Consider the following 20,294-nt stretch of genomic DNA (forward strand, 5'->3'; position numbering starts at 1 on the left):
CTTTTCGGAAAAAATTGAAAACCGCTTTACCACATAAGAAGTGATTTCACTCCTTCAAACCGTTTTTCCGCCGCAACGAACATTTTCTAAATTCATTTTTTATATATGTATATAAAGTTTCATTAAAATCAGAATTGATCACTTCGTGTGGAAGAAAATTTCCCTTGCGAGAGAAAAATTTTTAGTATTTATAACTATGTATAATTACATGTTATATTGTAATTATAGTTATTACCGCTACAATGTTGGTAATAAAATTTTTTGAGACAATCATATAAAATATATGACTGACCGCAAAAATGACCTACATATATGGTTATTACTAACATTATAGCGCAGTAATAATTATAATTGCGATAATATGTATTTTATACAGCCATACATATAAAATATTTTTCCATCAGTGCAATAAATCAAGATTTAGATCAATAATCCGTTCAAGCTACATCTCCCCATTATTTCCACTACCCATAAACCCGATGAGAACAGGTCATTCGTATTAATGATTTATTCCGTGTGGCGCATTAACCCTGCAGAGAAACGATGAACAACAGCGGGGCTTCGCCGTACCATTGCCGAGGCGCACTCTCTGAAGTTCGGCCTGGCATCCGATAATTCCTTCGATAATATTGTTTTCGCGCATAATTAACTCCCTGGGCAGTGCGCGTGTATGCTTTTGTGCATGTCTCCTCTGCCATGAAATTTTCGCCAGGTCGAACCACTACCGTGAAACCAATAACCGTCGTGGGTACACGGCCAAACGAAAATGGCTCGCCGCAAGATAAAAGTTATCGCAAGAGATGAGAGGCGGAAGGAGCTTGAAGACAGGATCTTGGCATGCCCTTGACGTCAGGGAACGAGCAGGAAGCTGAGCATCGTCGCTATCCGCCAGGACGAATTATTAATACCTATAATACGTTGCGAGTCGCACTCGCGCGGAAGCGACAGGCGGAAAGTTTCTGTCGTCGGTCGAATCACGCCGTGGCGTTTATACGACGACCGGTATTAATGCAGCAATGATAATGCGCATTATAAAGTTCGCTTTATGTTCGCGACGTCGAACTGAGGACGGATGCTACTGACTCTCGTTGATAAGATCGATATAACGGCGAAGTTTCCTGTGCCAATACGGCACATCAATGATTTCTCCATCGAGAAGAAAAAAAAATTAAGTAACGAGAAATGGGAAATATAGAATAGCGAATTTTCTGTGAGTAACTTAAAAAAAACTCTTAAAAAAGAAAACTTGAACTCTGCTCGATAGTTGGAGCTGTTATATTTTCTCTTACGCGTGGTACGTGGGTTCAAGGACCCCTATTTATTATGACGATGCCGATATCCCGATGTATCGGGGTAACTCCTCTACGAACTCCCAACGGGAACCCCGTATTGGGTTTCGATCTCTTTTATACGTGCTAGCTGTACAACGGCAAACGAGAGAAAATGGAGATGGATTACATTGAGTAGAATGAGTAAATTCGCACGAAATGATTGATGAGTTGTAAGATTTAAAAGAATTTAGTCTTATAACTAATTTGGAGGACATTTTTTTTTTAAATAATTTTACAGTTACAACAAAAAACTCCAAAACCAGGGCGAATGAGAGTCAGCGTGGTAATTAATACGCAATCTTAATTCTTCAATTCAAATTACAATCTTTATTCCAACAATAGTACGTTTCAGTTCATTTTGAAACCATCTTCAGCAAACAAATTTAAAATATCAATCCCTTTATGTCAAAGAAAAATCACCATCAGATTAGCAGATTTGATGTTATAATCTATTCGAAACATTAATTTATCTTATAAATATTGATATTGAACAAGTTTCAAATTAACAATAAAATCGGTGACTCACCTATATACAATTATTAAAGGACATCAAACAGTTATATATTTTCGGTTATATATTTATATATAGTTATATATAGTTATATATTTGCGTATTAATTACCACGCTGACTCTCATTAGCCCTGGAGTTTTTTATTGTTGAATTTGGGAGAGTCCGTAAGAAGATTACATTATTATTATTTACAGTTACATATGGTATATATTCTTTCTTTTGCAAAAATAACGCGTACATTTTAAACAGTAATATGACAGATAATTCGTTATTATTGCTCATTTCGTGGAAAGATAATTTCTCAGGAACTGCTCGCATAGTCTGGGATATGAAAGTTCGGAATTAATACGATTATCCTGCTTTAGAAATGGACTTGCAATAATGAGATCTTTATACGAACTCTAAAGCGCTGGACAAAGGGAATAACGCGGGATTATAACAGAAACTCGTAAATGCCGCTAGTAGCGTTACTACATGGCGTAAATCGTGCACCGCCGAGTTTGGAAGTTCTCCACGCCAGCCATCGCCCTTTCTCGTAGCAATAGACGCTCGTTTGAGGCGTCTACTCTCGCGATCAATCCCGGCATATCGTCGTTGTATACAAAGTGCCAGCTCTCTGTAGAGAGGCCGATCAAAGCATTCCTGAAGTTTATTCCGGCCGATCCACGCCGTCCTTCGAAAAGCATTGAAAAACGGAATATCATCGTTAGCGATACGGCGAGCTATCATTATTGCAACCTTTGAAATGTTCTTTGAAATTTCTTTACACTGTTACGTCCTTCGCTCAACATGAATAAACTGCACCGAGCAGAAACTTAAAAGTTTGAAGGGTCAGAAGAAGAGCTTTCGAAAATTCATCCAGGACGCTGGCCACCAGAGATAGAGATAGAGAGAGAGAGAGAGAGAGAGAGAGAGAGAGAGAGAGAGAAGCTGGCCTGATAACCGTTTAACACGTCGTGAAATTTTTCGTTCGGTAAACTAAACCTTCATCGGCTCGGAAAAGTGGTTCTCGTTCACCGAGAAATTTGAGCAAAAAATGGCTTGTCGTTTTTCACTATCAATAATCGACGTGGCTTCACACAAAATATGGCGTTTAATATACGGCTAAAATTTCTGCTCGATCAAAAATTATGTATGTTTACAAGGCTTCTTCTGCTTATCTAAAACAAGTAATCGATAAAACAAACGTCTGTCGATAGAAAGAACGTTTACCTTACTAAAGGCAAGTAGCAACAACTTGGAAGATTAATGGCTTATCCGTGCAAATATAAACTCGGTTAATTGCTCGAAATCTCGTATACCGATATGTCGTTAACATTGCGATATATAGATACTTACAGTTTCGCGTTCGCGGTCTTGAACGATGGCCAAGTTTAACGATTGTTGTACGTTCCGTTTGAAATACCGACATAATAAAGAGAAACTTTTGCCGAGAACAAACTTACCACGTTTCTTGTGCTGTATTCTATTTCGCTTGTAAACTGTTCAGACTGACCAACATCCATCTCATAATTTATATATAGAATATATCGCGTATATAACTTAAGAATTATTGTTGTTTGTAGAATATTAAAATATCCTCTTCTTGTTGTGTATCAGCTCACTCAATATTTGTAGGAGAAAAAAAATAGATGATTGCACTCGTTATTTACGAAAATTCATATTTTGTGATGTACGAGCGCAACGGGCGTGTTTTAAGAGGTGCCAGCCTCAAGGAAAAGCTCAGAAGATCTCGTTTCCAAAGGTGGATAAGATCAACCTTCGTTTACGAATGGTTTGCGAGGGTAGTTTCCGTGCCTGAGATAACGCTCCTTCTTCCTTTTCCTGAAGAAACCCTCCCGCGCGTTCGTCTGTGTAAGTATGCCTTAGTGTGCGCACACGTGCACGGCTTTAAAGTGCGCCAGAACTACCGCAAATCGACCACCGAATTTCCTCATTCAAGGAAATCGAAGGAATGAGGTAATGCAACGTAACGTGGGGAATCATTTTGCATCACCGTTTTCGCGAAAATCAGCATTTCACGGGAATTTTCGTTCAGTGAACATTTTTATCCTAAAACAACTATATATTTTCCGTGCATATATGTACGGAAAATATATAGTTGTTTTAGACAAAAATTTATGAATAATAGTATGTAAGAATATAAGAATATAGACAAAAATTTATGAATAATAGTATGTAAGTACCTTATTCTTAAATTGATAACTTACATGAGATAACATGAAATGAAATTTTAGTTATTTATAGAGAGAAAGAGAGAGAGAGAGAGAGAGAGGATAAAGTTTCACGTAAAACATTATATATTAAACGGATAAAATCATTTTTGTTATTTCTTTTCGGACTAAACTGAAACAGTCGCGTATAATAATTCTAAAAATACGCTTGCTGTAAAATAATAAATTACATAAAATGGACTTGAAGAAACAGCTTCTCGTGCGAAATGCGATACGTGCCAAAACTTCTTTTAGATTTTTCGTATTTCTGCAACATGCTATCCCAATCAGTCGCATGTCGTGTACGACTTTGCGCGACACACGCGAAAATAAAAATTCGCGTGATAATGCAAATAAAACGCATTGTCATCGTTATTGCGAGCATTTCATCTCCATTAACAATGACACATTTCTGGCGTCGTGGTGATGAAACATAGCACGTAAATATGCGGCCCTACACGAGCGAGCAACGTGGAAACGATAGAAAGAAAGTAGGTCTCTGCCAGAGACGTCGCCATTGAAACTGTTGTGTTTTCGCTGAAGAGAGGAAATATAACGAGGAGATTTATAACGACAACGCTGTTGTGTGCCACACCGAGAGCACGCCGAAAAAATCATGCCGAAGAAATTCCTCTCAAATTTCGGCTAAGCTTTTTACAATGCTTGTGACAACTCGAATCTCACTTATCATCGCAAACGAGATCGTCCAAACTTTTTCCTTTCTCCCGCACTTCTTTTGGACATTTCGAGAGGTATGTAGGACGGAATTCAGACGATTCTTTAAAAAAAATCAAGCTTTCGAGAAATCATAAAAAGCACTTAAAAAAAGTGTCGCCTAGACGAACTGTTTATACGGATGGTAGTAAAATGATTATAAGCATAAAAAGGAGTCTGAGTGGATTGAGCTTGAAGAGTGAAAGAGTTTCTTTTTCATGTGACAGCATCCCTCAATCACTTCTTGCTCCTCACGGACTTCCTCTCGCCTTTACGCTATCGTTTCTCGTCTGATGCTATCGTTATAGTTCTTACGACAGTACTTTTTCTTAAGCAAATGTCCGCGAATTTTTCTTCTCTGAAAAGACTTTACATATCCCTTTCTATACGCGTACATGGTTGAAACGTATCCCTTTTAAATCATTGTTCAAATATTTTAAAAGCGTCTCGCATACTTTAGAATATCCCTCCAAGACTGTTTATCCTACGAAAGATAACTGCAGAACGAACGAATCGTTTTAATCAAATTGCTGAGAATCTAAATTTAAAACTAAGGAGAGATAAATTAACCGTGTGCGCAAGCTCGCTTTAATCACAGCCAACGGCGGTTTAAGTCCAATCGCTGTTTCCGCACGCAAATTGCTGCCCTTTCCCAACGATACGTCGCTCTTCGTAATCCTCTCGTCTTCGGAACGCGCGAGAAGCACGAAAAGCACGAAGAGACCCGGGGAACAACAATCGCTGCGATGTATAACAGCGATTTTCCGTGCTTAACTTCGTCTCTTGACTCACGGACAGAGGGAAAATCCAAGCTGGCTCGACCAGGGTAGTATTATATACCGATGGGTTTACATAGGTCGTACCACCTGGTAGATACATCGCTGCTCGTCGCGTTTACCCGACAAGCACGGTAAGAGAGATAGAAAGAGATAGATAGATAGAGTGACTCGCGGATAGGAGAGAGGAGGTGGTTGCGATAGTAGCAGGTCGCGGTTAGGAAGACGAAGGCAGAGGACGAAAAGGGCGGCGGTGGGTATCAGAGAGAAGAGAGGTGGGAGGAGGATGGCAAAAAAGAGCCGCGGTAGGGGGTGGTGGTGGTGGGCGGCGAGTGGGGTTGAAGCGGCGGTAGCTGAAGGAGGGAATGACCCCGTGTACCCGGGGTCAACCGTTGCACTATGCTCTCTCTCCGTGTCTCATAGTCATGGACGAGCCTCGTTCGCTCGCACGCTCTGATATATATATATACGGGTTAGATGTGTCGTGTATATGCACAGGCCTGGAAGAACCCACCTGAGCACACCTGAGTCAGGTGGTTGTTCTTACTCGCCTTACTGTCGTGTCATATATACGGCGCAGGTATATTGCGCATTGCCGTCGACGCGATATTTATGAATACACGCGGGATGAGGCTTGGCGAGACGGCGACGCCGAGCATTATTTCTCGTTATTGTCAAACGATATATATCTCTGGGTCCTCCACCTCTCTCGAATAGCTTTCTCGCCTAGACGATGTCAGCTATCTCACCCGAACATTCGCCTATGCGAAATACGTGGGAGAAAGTAGGAACTCGAGAGAGAGAGAGAGGAGATATTTTCATCTAGATTCACGCGTGAACAATGCATGTTAAAGGCCGTGGCATGTAATGGTAAAGCCAGGAAAGATACGTCGTAAAATAGCGCAATACTATTTTGCCTGTCGAGTTTTAAACCCGCTGGAAAAATATAGCGAACGAGGGAAAATTTGAGAGTGTACAACACACACAACGTTCATTTAACGAAGTATCGAAATATCGATATTCTTTAAAACGCGGTTATTAATAATTAGATACACAACAAAATCCTATACTAACATTGGTCGACGTTGTTAATCGTTTAATCTCAGATATAACGAATCACGTAGAGAGCGTATATATCGAAATTATGAGCCATTCGCGAAGCACTAGACATTAATAATTTCAGCGTGCAGCTATTTCTCCGTATTTTCGTAAGATGCACGAGAACGCTGCACGTAAAAATGCACAAAATTTGTACATGTACCTTCTCTCCGGTGGGATTCTTTCGCGAGCATTGGATTATTTCGCAACGTCAAATCAAGTCAGTATCGCGCGCGCAGTTGCTTGCGGAACGGTGAGCTTCCGCTTTCGAAATCGCTTTATGCGCGATTATATTTCTTAGCCGGCCAGCCGCGCCTATATTTTCCACCTACAGCACAGTAGATATCCGTGACGGTATTAAGTTATGATATAACCGTTCTGCATCCATCATAAAATCAAGTTACAGTTACGTGCTATCGCATGACGTTTCAATATCGATTCTACGTACGTACGTTCGTATTCGGCGACGGTGTTATGTATGTATATGTATATGTGTATCCGCGAGAAGCAAGACGCTGTATAAATCACGTTTCTAAGTCGATAATCGAGCACGATACGTGCGAGACAATGAGAACGAGAGATGTGCGATAACGATAAAGGCAGCCGATCGATTTGCGTATCGCGCAACAGTATCACGTCGTTGTGCTAGATTATAATCCAACCGCGGCATTGTAATTTCTCTACGGTATCGCACTGAAAATGAAGTGCATCATCGCACAGTTGTACAAGTTGCACCACCTCGCCCGTTGAGAATAGCCACAGTGAGAAATGCAAACGAGAACTTTTTCGCGATACTTAATGCCCGTCATCAACGACATGCCATCATGAGTCGCGTCTCCAATTAACGCAATTAGCGATTTCATTAGCACTAATTACATCACGCGTCGCACTTAACTCGCCCCTCTCACGTGTCCGTCCCGTCACGAAACAATGATTGATACCACGCGGTAGTTTCCAGAGTTTTTGCCGTTCTATTTTTTTTTCTCCTCGCAACACGCAAATCCGGGAAAGTCCGGAAAATCCTCTTTGAACTTTTCCAACAGGAAGGAGTTTTTATCTCCGACGAAAACCTCATGAAGAACTCGAAACTATCGAAACTATTTCCACCCAGCCGCTCGCTTTTTGCACGAGAATTTAATAGCGTTGCATCGCACGTTTCGCCATTCGGAGCTGCGGAGCTTTTAACAACAAATTTCGACGTGATTCTCAATCGCGTCTGCATTTCCACATACAAATTTAATGACTAGTTCGATCTTTTCTATTCTATTAAATAGAAACTCGCGTAACACCCAAACAACGCAGATTATTTCAGCAATATTGCAGCAATATTTCTCCTTTTCTCTAAATAATTATCTCAAGTATCTATACGGCACAGAATCTTGCAGCAACGTTGCTGCAAGATTCTGTCTGTATGGATACTCGGAATAATTATTTTGAAAACAAAAGGGGAAGAAAAGTTAAAAAGAATCGTAAAATTTGTAAGCCACTATAAATCTAAGAATCATGATAATAAATTTAGATCTTTCAAAGAATTTGAAAATAATTCAACGCGCGAGACTCAGGCTGCTTCGCTACAGTACAATCCCAAATCTACCAGCAGATGTTCCACTAATTAAATTCAACAATTATATCTCGTCGGAGGTGTAATAAATCACCAGTCCTGGCGGAAAATTGAATGAGAGAAACGCTTACCCGTTACGCTGAGCAGCGACATGTTCAGAGGATCCCCCTTTGCTCGGCTGAATCTTTCGAGTTGTCTCTAATCAACCGAGCGGTGCACTCAATTCGTGTAGAGATCCGTATTGAAAGTTATATGCTGCTTTACGATGAAACACGCGCCGGTTTCGTGTAGATACACTCGTATACGATACGCAGGCTAAATATCCTCTGCACGCCTGCACTAATAATCCTCTTTTCTCTCTTTTTCTTTCTCTCCCCCTCTCTCCCCCTCTTTCTCTCTGTCTCTCTCTTTTTGTCTTATTCTCTCTGTCTTTCGTTCTTACCTCCCTGCTCTTTGCTCACTATGCGTCTCTATCACGTACAATGTACAAACGCGAAATACGTGTCGCATCCACACGTATACAGATATATGTGTCTGTATAAGTATTACGTTACGTGTGAAATCCGTGTTTATAGTCGCCACGTACACGCTGGTAACGCGCGAAAGCTTAAAAGTACGGAAAGTACGAGGTAAGTACGAGCACCTCGAATGCGCTATTTTTTTTTTATTATTTTCTTTATACTTCTTAACGGAATACTCCTGTTTACAGTTCGTCACAGGTTGACCGCGGCGAAGCGTCCATCCGTAACACCTTGTCGCGATACACCGGCTTATCTGGATCAACGATACCTGGCTCCTTCTCCCCCGTCGCTCCTATACCCTGGTCCACCCCCTCCCACCCTTCCCCTGCCGGTGTGTGTACACTGGCCGATGACCGTACGTGACACGAGTTCCTATGCGCTCGCCTGTAACACTGTCTTCTCTGTATACCGGCGCGCGATGACGATCGATCGGCGCGGAGAATGACTGTTGTACACGCGTTATTATCAACGATTGACTCGCTATCGGTCCCGTTACCGCGATACGAGAAGCCTAGCCGGCTCGCGGATTAACGTTCGCACGCCGCCTCGCTAATCATCGGTTACACTCCCTCCGTCGCGCGTATCGTCGATTACGGCTAGAAATAGCAAGGCTCTTGGTCACGCGCAACAACGTAGAAGTCCGTTCCGGCGGTTGAGAAGACGAAGATCGTCACTGCTCGTTGCCGTGCTGTTGTCCGTGCCCGCGTCGTCCCGGTGCTCCGAAAGTCGTTCCGATATCAAATCGTCCCCACGGACGTCGTCGTCGGCGAGTAATGAGGCTACGATGCTAATAATAGCGAGACGCTGGCAATAATAGTAGTACGGCAGCACCGATACGATTTCTGTGTAGCTGATCCACTGCGGCTCGATGATGTTGCTGTTGTCGTTCCCGTGTACCACGCGACGGCCGCAATTGCGAGACAACATCGCCGAGACAGCGTCGCTATGTAGTAGGTCCGCCGTTGATCGCCGTTTTCCACCCACGTTGTGATAAGTTCGACCAAGCGTCTCTCGGTTCTGGAGAAGCGACCACCGTGCCGCCGTCGTCGTCGTCGTTGTCGTCGCCGCCGCCGCCGTCACCGTGCTTCTCGTTATTATCATAGTAGCGAGGGCTGCGGGGGATGTTCCGAGTCGCCGTCGCGCGTCTCTTGTGCTCGTCAGGGGAACGTGCACCACCAACGACGCCAGACACGTCGTCGCCGTCGTTCCGAGGCGCGACCGGTCACGCGCATTTCACTACGGTACCGTGAAAGAGCGCCGGGCACGTAAGACAGACAGACAGAGAGAGAGAGAGAGAGAGAGAGACAAAGAGAGTCAGAAGAGAGGCAGGAGAGAGAGCGGAGACAAAACGGATTGGGACGAGTGGGAAAAAAATGGAAAGAAAGCTGAGGGAGCCGCGCGCTCCGAGACCGAATTCGGAGCGATGGATGGGTCAAAGAGAGAAAGAGAGAGAGAAAGAGAGAAGGGGAAAGGAGAAGGGGATGAAGGGATAAAGAAGATCGGAAGAAGCACGCGGCGTCGCGAGAACTCTTGGTGAATATCTCACGTACCGAACACACAGTAAACCGTGATCTCTCTCTTTTTCCTTCCCCCCCTCGCTCCTGGCACCGCTCGCTCACTGCTCTTCACGTTCGTTTCCGTGTCGACCGCAACCGCGTAACCCGCACGCCGTGCACTCGATTTCGCTCCGCTGTGTACGAGGGGGGTGGAGGGTGGTAGTAACGTGCGTCAGCGACGTGCAGCGTTACCGGAAGAAGGACTACCGTGTCTGACGCGCGCGTGATCGGACCGCGGTGCCACGATCGCGTGCGATACGCCGCTCGATCTGTCACCGACGCCGACGTTGGATCCGCTGGAACGTTATTGCGAACATACGCGGACTGCGCGACGTCGAGCACTGTGCGAACGGAGACGCCTCCGACACGCCGCCGCCATTTTGCTACGTCAAAGGGGTGACAGCGCCGGCGCTGATAAAGCCGGTCAGAACCGAACGTTGTCGGAGCCAGCCGACGTAAGCTCGGTAGCGAGACTACCGTGAGCCTCGCCACCCCCTCTCGAGAGGTGCAAGCACCGGTCTCCCCCTGGTCCTACCCTATCTCTTCTTTCTCCACCACCGAGCGACCGAGCAAGCTGCCTTTTTCGACGATGCGTTCGCTCGCTCCGGGGGTGCAACGTCTTGAGAAATCGTTGCGGACTCGGCTCGCTCCGGACGCGATTATTCAGAGTTCAAAAGGTTGGAAAACCACGTTTCGTGCCCCCGATTTACAACGGCATGTTGAATGGACGTTACTTTTACATGTCGAGACTTTTTCGAATAAATATTTAGAATACATATGCAAGAAATTCACTTTGCGAGATTTTCCACGAAATTATATTACGTAATTTCGCGTGGTACGCATTCAGCATGGCATGCTTTTGATAACGTAAAAAGACTAAACTCACCTCTTGGAAGTTGGGTCGATCCCGCACCCGTGAAAGCTAAGTGATCCTAATTAGCGATGCCGTCGAGTTTCGCTCGAATTTCCGGAGCGAATGCACGTCGCGAGACTCGTTTTCGCACAACTATAATGCAGAGAGAGAGAGAGAGAGAGAGAGAACAGATTAGTCTCACTGTAAGATGCCTAATTCCGATAACAGCTGCCTACACCGCCATCCGTGATTACTTTACGAGGCGATGGCGATCTCTCTAGTTACTTCGAATAAACGTTATCCCATCGCCATCACGAACGGCTATAAAAAGAAGACTGAAATCGTTGCATGCTGCCAGCAGGATTGAATTTATGCAGTTGTACGAGCAAAAAAATTGCTGATCCATATTCCCAATAATACGTGCTTGAAATAATTTTATTCCACAAATAATACGCGCGCGATGGCCAGAACGAATAATACGATGTTATACCGCCCGCAGGCTTTTTTCAAAATTAGCTAAAATTCATGATATCCCGGGCGTCGGTATTTCAGATGGAAAATTGGTTCATTAGAATGCCTGTGTAAACTGTTTTCTCGTTAGCGTGAGAAAGGGTCGTAAATGCGGGGTTGAACGAGCTGTGGCACACGCAATGTCTGGTATTCCGGAGTCTCTGCAAATACCGCCGTGGAACAACGTTTTACCACTACCGCCGATCGCAACGCCGCGATAAGAAATTTTGCACATTGTCATAAAGATACTCGATCTTTAATTAATTTCTACAATCTACTCCCATTCAAGCCGGTGAACGGATTTGCAAAGCGGCATTAATACGGGACACGGGCGGCGCGCCATAAGTAGTTACGCCGGGTTACGGCGCGACGCGTCGCCTCGATAAGTAGTAAATCCCACTCGTGCGCGACCCGCGAATAGCGAGTATAGCGAGTACTACTGACTCGTACTACTGAAGAAACCAACTGCGCTCTCGCTCCATAATTTTCACAAACACCGGAAAATCATACAAAATGAGGTGTAATAGAATGAGAAAAAAAAGAGGCCGTGTGAAACAAATTCAAAATTAAGTAAAAAAATTATTATTATTTATTTAATAGAAATGTTAGTGACGAAACGTTTCGACTTAATTTCATCTTCAACCGAGTAAAATTACTAATCTAATATAAATTAATTAATTAATTAAATTAATAAGTTAAGTAAAATATTAAAAGTACAACGTTGGAATGGTTGGAGCGTTTGCTTTTGTTTTCATTTTTGTAATTTGTTTAAACGTTTCAATGTTTAGTTTATTAATTTGTTTATCTGTATTAAATTATTATTCGATTGAGAATGACTAAGTTAAGTTATAAAATATTCCACCACTGATATTTATTACATTAAATAGATGGTTATTCAGTTTTATACATAATTTTGAGCTTGTTTTATATATTTCTTTTCCTTTTCACTCCATTAGTAAAATGAGGACAATTTATTATTAATTTATTTAAAACAAACATGTTTGTTCAAAGATTCAGGAATTAAACAAACAATCAATACATTCAGACAGAAATAATTAAAATTATATAGAAATTTTTAAAAAAGAATATCCAAAATAAATTTTACTTAAATTTAAGATAGAAAATATGTAATTTTTGAAAAAATACTATCAACGCTATTGCAGTTATCCTTTTCTTATAAATATTTTGTAACTTACAAACATTTTTTGAAATATTTATAAAATATTTGAAAGTATCTAAAAAATTAAAAAATAGCCTGTTTGACTATTTTGTAGACTGTTTTCTTATGAAAAAATTATTTTTTTGTATTTTATGCATAAGAAATTAATTTGACATGTAGACTACTCGCTATTTGGGTTTGTAACACGATTAAACAATAATTAAATTTACACGTGCTGATAATCAGGTTCTAAATACGAAGGAAAGTTCCCGATATCGACTCGTATTTAGGATCCAACAGCTTCGTCAATGACGTTGGTTCGATGTAGAGCAATTTCATTAGGCCTGGTTATAAATAGTCTTTCATGCTTCATAGTTATCAATAAGAAATGCATCGTGCACGGCAGCAACGACGTTCTTTTTGAACATCGAGGCGCATGCCGTTGTCATACATCGATGTAAGCTTTTTATTCCACGTTCCATGCAAACGACGGCTGTTGTGTCGGAAATAATAAGACTTGCGGCTTTACGAAAAGAGAGAACGTTCTGAAAATGCTAAAACATTACCGTAGAGAGCCTCGATGCGTTTTATCGACTCGCGTATCGCGTCTATGCTCACCTACAGATAATAATGTCTTTATCAATAACGATTACCACACGGAGCCAGATTATAGTCCTCGTATAGCTCTGACGTAACGTATTGTAAGCTAACGCTGTTACTTTTCTTTTTCTACGTATGGGTGGTGCTTCGAAGCTCAAGTACTCGCTGTTTGAAAATTTCATCTCGCAATTACTCGTATGTAATTCGAAGCGAAGTTGAATAGAGAGCCTGTTATATAGCAACAATTCCAACTTGGTGTATTCGCGGTCGTTGTATAATCGGCGTAGCGTGAGAATCGTGTGCGACAAACGGCATCACGTGTGAAACGTGAGAGGCGCGAAGGCTTTTTATAGAAAGGGAAAAAAAAATAATAGAACCGCGCACAGCATCCGCCGTGGAAACGATTTAGCTCGAGGATTGCGAGGCTTCAGTATTGCCGACTCCATTCGCGATCATAAAAGGAAATGACGGCATGAAAAAAAAACAAGGGGGCGGAAAGGAAGCAGAGGGAACCGATTCTGCAATGTATAAAAGTAAACGCGCGCGGCGCGTGAATACGGATCGTGACATTCGCGATACTGGGTTGCAACTCGACGCGTTTGTACGAACATTTATCAGACTATTGTAAATGGCATTTACTAGTCCATGTTACGGATATCATCGAAGCTGCCTACATCGCGAAATCGATACAATTATTTGCGATAATGCAATCCGATTTATGTTACAAGATGTCGCTTCAATCGTCCAATTCACTGATTAATTGAAATTATTGAAACATCCTATAGAACGCATGCGAGATCGAATAATCTTTTTAGAAATACGTGTGATCATGTCAAACTATTTTTAACACGCAAATTCTGCTATCGTTCACACGTTAATCGAATGCGTTAAATGTTGAAAGCCCGGAAAACGTTGGAATTCACGAGAGAATATCTATATTTCTTTTAGAACGTTTTTTGTTGAAACAAATATAGATTTGTACAGCATGGAAAAATATGAGACAAGTATATTTATTTTTCATAAAATGCTGGCAGAGATTTAAAGGTGTGAAACACCTCCTCAAATTTTGACGGCCGAAATCATTTTTCTGCAATAAATGTCAAAGTGTTGTAAAAAAAAAACGAATTTCAAACTTCGACGAGATGTTTCAGCTCTTTAAACTTTGACATTTATAATATAGTAAAAATACGTCTCAGATTTTTCTATTTATAAAAAATTTAGATTCCTTATGTTTAACAAATCACAATAAAAAAATTTGAGTTAATAGAAATCAACGCTATTATCAGAGAACAAAGTATTATTACAAAAATATTTTTATATTTAATCGATGTTTAAAATGTTTAACATTTGATTATATATAATAATAAAAACTGATAGTTTAGGAATTTGCGTCGCGGTTTTGACAAAAAAATGCATGTCACTTCTACATATGTCACTTCGTCGCGGATTCGATAGGATCGATGAAAGACCCCGTTAGAGGTGCAACGAAAAATATCTGCAAATAGATATGTCCTGTTTAATCGATGTTGACGTCTTTGTGGAAAAACATTTAAATAATGCAGCAATACGCTTTTTATGCAAACGCGATTGACCGATGCAAAATGTGCCAGTGGTCGTAAGCCGTATTGATCAGCCACGCCGACGCGCCACTTCCGTTAATACAGCCGCCCGGAGAGAACGCCGATACCGAAATTCTCTGTGTTACACATGGACCATTAATACTGGGTGTGTGGCATTCCGTTACTATATTCCGAGATGCCTATCCCGACGATGAAGGCAATCATGACATCCACCCGCCATCGATCACTGTTAAATTACCTGCCGCGCGCTCTCGAGTCGGACCTGGTCCAGTAACAGATCTCGACTACGAGAATCTCCGAAAACGAAACGGCGGGTTCGCATCACGCAAATCATCTATACAATATAAACAACAATAAATTTATTCTTTATAACCAAACTAATATACACTTTCTTTATTTAAAGGAATTTTTGCTTTTAGTATCATTTTTATATACTTTTTAAGGAATTTTTTGAAAAAATATAAAAACGATAAACTTGAAATTTGATATGCATACATACATTTTTACAAATTTTTTAACCGTTATAGAAAATTTTTTGACAATTATTTGTAAATCTATACGGGCATGCCAGCTTGCCATGATAATTCATGGTTTCAATTCGATTAAATGCAAATTTTTAGATATTTATAACATTTTACTGTTTCATTTGTTCTACGATCAAATAAAAATTATAATTTTTTTCATTTTTTTCCGATAAGAACTTTAAAAAATGCGAAAAATTGAAATCTTTAAAATTTTGTCGTTTTTGCAAAAATTAATTTTTTAATTTGGTTGTAAATCAGATAAAAACGAAACTTATACAGATGATTTAAAAAATTTTTCGACTCGTGTAATTTTTGCATCTCAAATCAGCGAAACAATATATTTTACATGCCCATTTGCAAATAATTGTTAAAAAGATTTTTATATTTAAAAAATATTTAAATATAAAGAATAAATGTATCAAGTTTCAACTATATACTATAATTATAACTATAATTATAACTATATACTATAATTATAACTTTTATAATTTTAATAAAAAATTCCTTTAAAAAATGACACTAATGCCCCCTTTAAAGAGAAATAGGTGTAAAATTAAGGTTTAGAATTTGATAAAAGCGTGAAGAAAAATTCTAGTGCAGCAAAAACAAACTCAATTTAAAGATAAACATAGTATTATTTTAACATAGTATTTATTAGACAATGCTCATTAATGTATCCGTTTTATCGCGTCCCATCGCGAGTACGAATATCGGTGAACTATTCAAACGTAAGAGCAGCTGTAAATTTTGTATCGTTCGCGTCATCGTAATTGTATGCCGACGATGTATAATTAATAATCATCCCCACACCTGTTTGTCGAACTGGTCGTTATTGCAACGCGTATTAGCAATAAAGCGGATGTGTTCCCTGACGGTGTGATGACGCGTTGCAACATCATTCGGGATTGCGCGTTTCGAACGTGCACATTTCCGAACGGCCCCGCAAATTCCCCTTTGTCGATGTTTTTCTTAACTCACGGTTGACCAGCTATGCTGCCTGGACCGGATTGCTTCGTAAAAAATGCACGAGCCCAACGTCCTGTATAGCGAAAGCGAAACGAGCCGCCAGATGAAGCGCGAAACTGATTCTCCAGATTGCAGAAAGTGTGTGTTCGAGTTTGTTTTATCAAATTACATGTAGCTGCGTTCAGCAAAAAAGGAGTTTTACAACTGTCGTAAAATCTTTTAATATAATTGGTTCTTAATTATTCTTATTTCTTAATTTCTTTCATTGAATTTAAGGCTACATTCAAAACGTCCTCTCGGAAGAAAATTTTACTCGGTACAATATTATATAAAGTTTGTTTTTATTTCTGCACTAGACTGCACTAGAACTTTCTTTTTCTCGTTTTCGCCAAATATCAAACATATCTCACTTTAAATTTCAAAAATATATACTAGTTTAAAAAATATAGTATACGTTACGTGTATCATGTATTTCGAGTAAAATTTTCTTCAGAGGGGACGTTTTGGAAAGTAGCCCAAATATATATACTATCATCATATTGAAGAACCTTACAAGGTAGCTTTTTCTGCTAAACGCAATCCGAAAATAAAAATTGGAGCGTAAATCGAAGTATAAACACCTTTTACATTTCGTTGTTTCAATTTTCGCCTTCTAGAAAATTCGTTTACACTTCTGTTATTCTCCCATTACATTCGATTTACGTTTCGATTTTTACATTCTCCAGAGAGCCAATCTAAAGGCCAACTCCTTTTTTTCTCATAAAGTCTCGATATTTTTAACTTCTGCTAATTTATACTCCTACACACCTCATTAAAATTATTATTATTATATTTTGGATTTCGGCGATATAAGGCGCAAAAAAAGGAAAGAGAAAGATCGATCTAAAGCGGTGTCTACAATAAAATAGTAAACCAGCCGTAAGAAATTGGTCATAGTCGATTATTATTCTCCTCATATTTGATTGGTCAATTCGGCGATATACCGCAAAAAAAGGAAAGAGAAAGATCGATCTAAAGCAGTGTCTACAATAAAGTAGTAAACCAGCCGTAAGAAATTGGTCATAGTCGATTATTATTCTCCTCTTATTTGATTGGTCAATTTTTTACGATTTAAGACTTAAAACTCTGGCTGCGTTTCGTTATAATTCATTGCGAGTATTGAAAATCTATAGTTCACGTTACGTATACTATAAATTTTCAGTACGCAATGAATAACGGAACGCAGCCTCTGTTGTAGACACCACATAATGAACGGACTAGTCCATGAGATCAGATCATTGCCAACAGTGTAGGCAGAAGTGAGAGCCAATTAAAAAAAAGAAAAAGAAAAAAGCCGCCATGTCTCCTTCATTAAAAATTCCGATCCGTTCGTTTTGAAATACGCGGTTGATATGTGATGAATAAAAATCCCTGATGAAAATAAAAAGTCAGAGCGTAAGTCGAATGTAATGGGAGAGTAACAGAAGCGTAAACGAAACTTATAGGAAGCGAAAATTGAAACATCAAAGTGTAAAAAAAAGCGTAAATGCTTCTTTTACATTTCGTCGTTCCAATTTTCGCCTTCCAGAAGTTTCGTTCACGCTTCCGTTACTCCTCCATTACATCCGATTTACGCTCCGATTTTTATTTTCATCAGGAATGGTTGCGGTATGTGATAAATAAGACGAGTTTTTTAATTCGTTCATCGATCAATTACATTACGCGCACATGCAATTTTTTTCCGTGAAAGCTGAATTTTCGCATTATACGATTGATCGACAAACTAAAAAACTCGCCTACGCGACAAAACGAATAACGTCGCACATTTTAACATAACCCGCACAACACAGTGACGTCCAAAGGACGTTCTAAAGGCGTCTCCAAAACGTACTTCTAAGAACTGCGTTAAGTGGAAATATACGTCTACAGTTTATTGCCATTTAATAAGATAACTACAATGCGTAAGTCATTTTTACCTTGATCCTTACGTTCCTCGCAACCGCCATCACGAGAACTTCACAATCTTCGCAAACCTTCGCGCCTCGTCGCTGATCACCACGAAACTGATCGCGTCCTCTCGCGGCAGATCGTGGCGTCGACCGTGTCGGTAATCGAGATTCGGTTTGAATCGGTTTAGGTCTGTTCTTTTCAGCTAAAGTTCTTGCACGGTTTTATCTTTCTCTCTTTTTTTTCCCACATTAGAGAGAAAAAGAGAAAAGCTGAACCGTGCAAGAAGCTGAAAATTATACAGGCCTATTGAATGTACGTGATTCTGTCGCGGACCTGCGCACGCAGAAACGACCGTCACCGCGTCATCACGAATACTTTCAAGTCGATAACGACGTTATGACGTATAATCTCACGTTCCGTATCGGGTGACTCAATGTAACAACAATTACGCATCGACTCGACAACGACGACACGATGAGCGAAATCAATTATGTCTGTTTAAATTCGTGTCATTTTATATATATGTTACGTGATAAAAATTTAAAAGAAAAAAGAATTACGATCAGCAGAAAAAGCAGCTTTGCAAATGTTGCAAGATTTTTAAAGGTGTTTTTCAGCTATATAGCATATTACATATATATATATATAATAAAAATAATTACATCAATCATTACGAAATCGTTACCAGTTTGCTTCAATCATTTAAAAACTACATGTATAATTCAGAGAATCAACAACTCTGAATTAACTTTTAAATGATTAAAACCTAATTGATACAATTTCATAACGATTATGTGAATAAAGATTTTATTCTTAATTTGAATGTATTAATTTTACCTTGAATGTGTAGTGTTATAATAATAATAATAATTTTCGATTTTTATAAAGAAAAGTGTATAATATATGAGAAAAAAACGATCCCTGAACGGTTAATTACGAAAAGTGAAAGTTGTACCAATTCTTTTGCGAATAAATATTGCAAAACGTGATTTTATATAAGAATCAAGAAACAAACAAAAAATTAAATAACTTTTAAATCAATAAGAAAATTATGCTCAAAATTTTAAAGATACTCAGACGTATATATATAATAAGAGAACAATCTATGAAATTTTGCTACTAATAAGAGAACAATCTATGAAATTTTAGCATATATTTTTAGATGCGACACATTCATTCTTAATATAATTTGTTTACATTTAGATCTATTTAATGGACGGAGAAATTAAGGGGAAACTAAATAATATTTAAAGAATCTACAATATAGTTATATCAAAACTCACTAGTTGTTTTTTTTCTACTGAACGCCCTGAAAGAGCCGCGAAACGGAGCGACGAAACGACGATAGAAGTTTCCGGTACCAGCGAGAGATGGCTCTAAAGTCGTGGTCGTGTCGGCCGAATGGCCGTTCGAACGAACGGCGGAGGCGCATCGGCGACTGGTCACGTCGTCGACGTCGTCGTGCCCGCCGCGACCAATCGGCGACCGCCGGCGCGTACCACGTGACCGAAAAAATCGAAATGGTAGACGTATCGGGACGCAGGATCCCGTGTGGAGACGAAGGACGATAAACCTGGGCAAGGGCCCCCCCGTCAGATCCCGTGGTGATCGGTGACCGTGCGTGAATCCTCGCGAGCGTGATATCCCGTGGCGAGGTGCCGCGGCAGGTAGAATCGCCGCGATTTCGAGGGCCGTCCGCGCGGGGCCGTCCCGCGGTGCAGAGTGTCCAGGCCGGTGCGCGGCGCTACGAAGTGCGGATCGATCCCCGACGGTGGCCGATCGAAGGCTGAAGGCTGACACGGGCAAGCGCGTGTTTACCAAAGTGTCAACCCGCCCGTATTGTACGCGCGCGTGTCCACCGTATCGTCCGCCCGTGTCTCTCGAGTCGACC

The 20,294-nt window shown here is 40.5% G+C and overlaps 2 protein-coding genes across 2 annotated transcripts in view; both read right to left on the reverse strand.

Moving 5' to 3' along the window:
- LOC108762550 (phorbol ester/diacylglycerol-binding protein unc-13-like) overlaps positions 1 to 8,585 on the reverse strand; it is a gene marked incomplete at its 3' end in the record, with an annotated part of 46,150 nt that extends 37,565 nt beyond the window's left edge. Inside the window, exon 1 of the mRNA XM_018509588.1 lies at positions 8,337 to 8,585. Within this exon, the coding sequence (XP_018365090.1) occupies positions 8,337 to 8,358 (22 nt within the window). The remainder of the gene's footprint in view (positions 1 to 8,336) is intronic.
- Positions 8,586 to 8,647: 62 nt separating this feature from the next.
- LOC108762576 (uncharacterized) lies at positions 8,648 to 9,951 on the reverse strand. The gene has a single exon (XM_018509624.1). The coding sequence runs from the start codon at positions 9,825 to 9,827 to the stop codon at positions 9,345 to 9,347; it is 483 nt and encodes a 160-aa protein (XP_018365126.1). The 5' UTR covers positions 9,828 to 9,951; the 3' UTR covers positions 8,648 to 9,344.
- Positions 9,952 to 20,294: the final 10,343 nt, after the last annotated feature.

The sequence above is a fragment of the Trachymyrmex cornetzi genome, unplaced genomic scaffold, assembly GCF_001594075.2.
Source record: "Trachymyrmex cornetzi isolate Tcor2-1 unplaced genomic scaffold, Tcor1.1 scaffold309, whole genome shotgun sequence".
In the NCBI taxonomy this organism is placed as follows: Eukaryota; Metazoa; Arthropoda; class Insecta; order Hymenoptera; family Formicidae; genus Trachymyrmex; species Trachymyrmex cornetzi.

Excerpts from the sequence above, each read along its gene's own strand:
- LOC108762576 (XM_018509624.1), bottom strand. The coding sequence starts at position 9,827 with ATGATAATAACGAGAAGCACGGTGACGGCGGCGGCGGCGACGACAACG.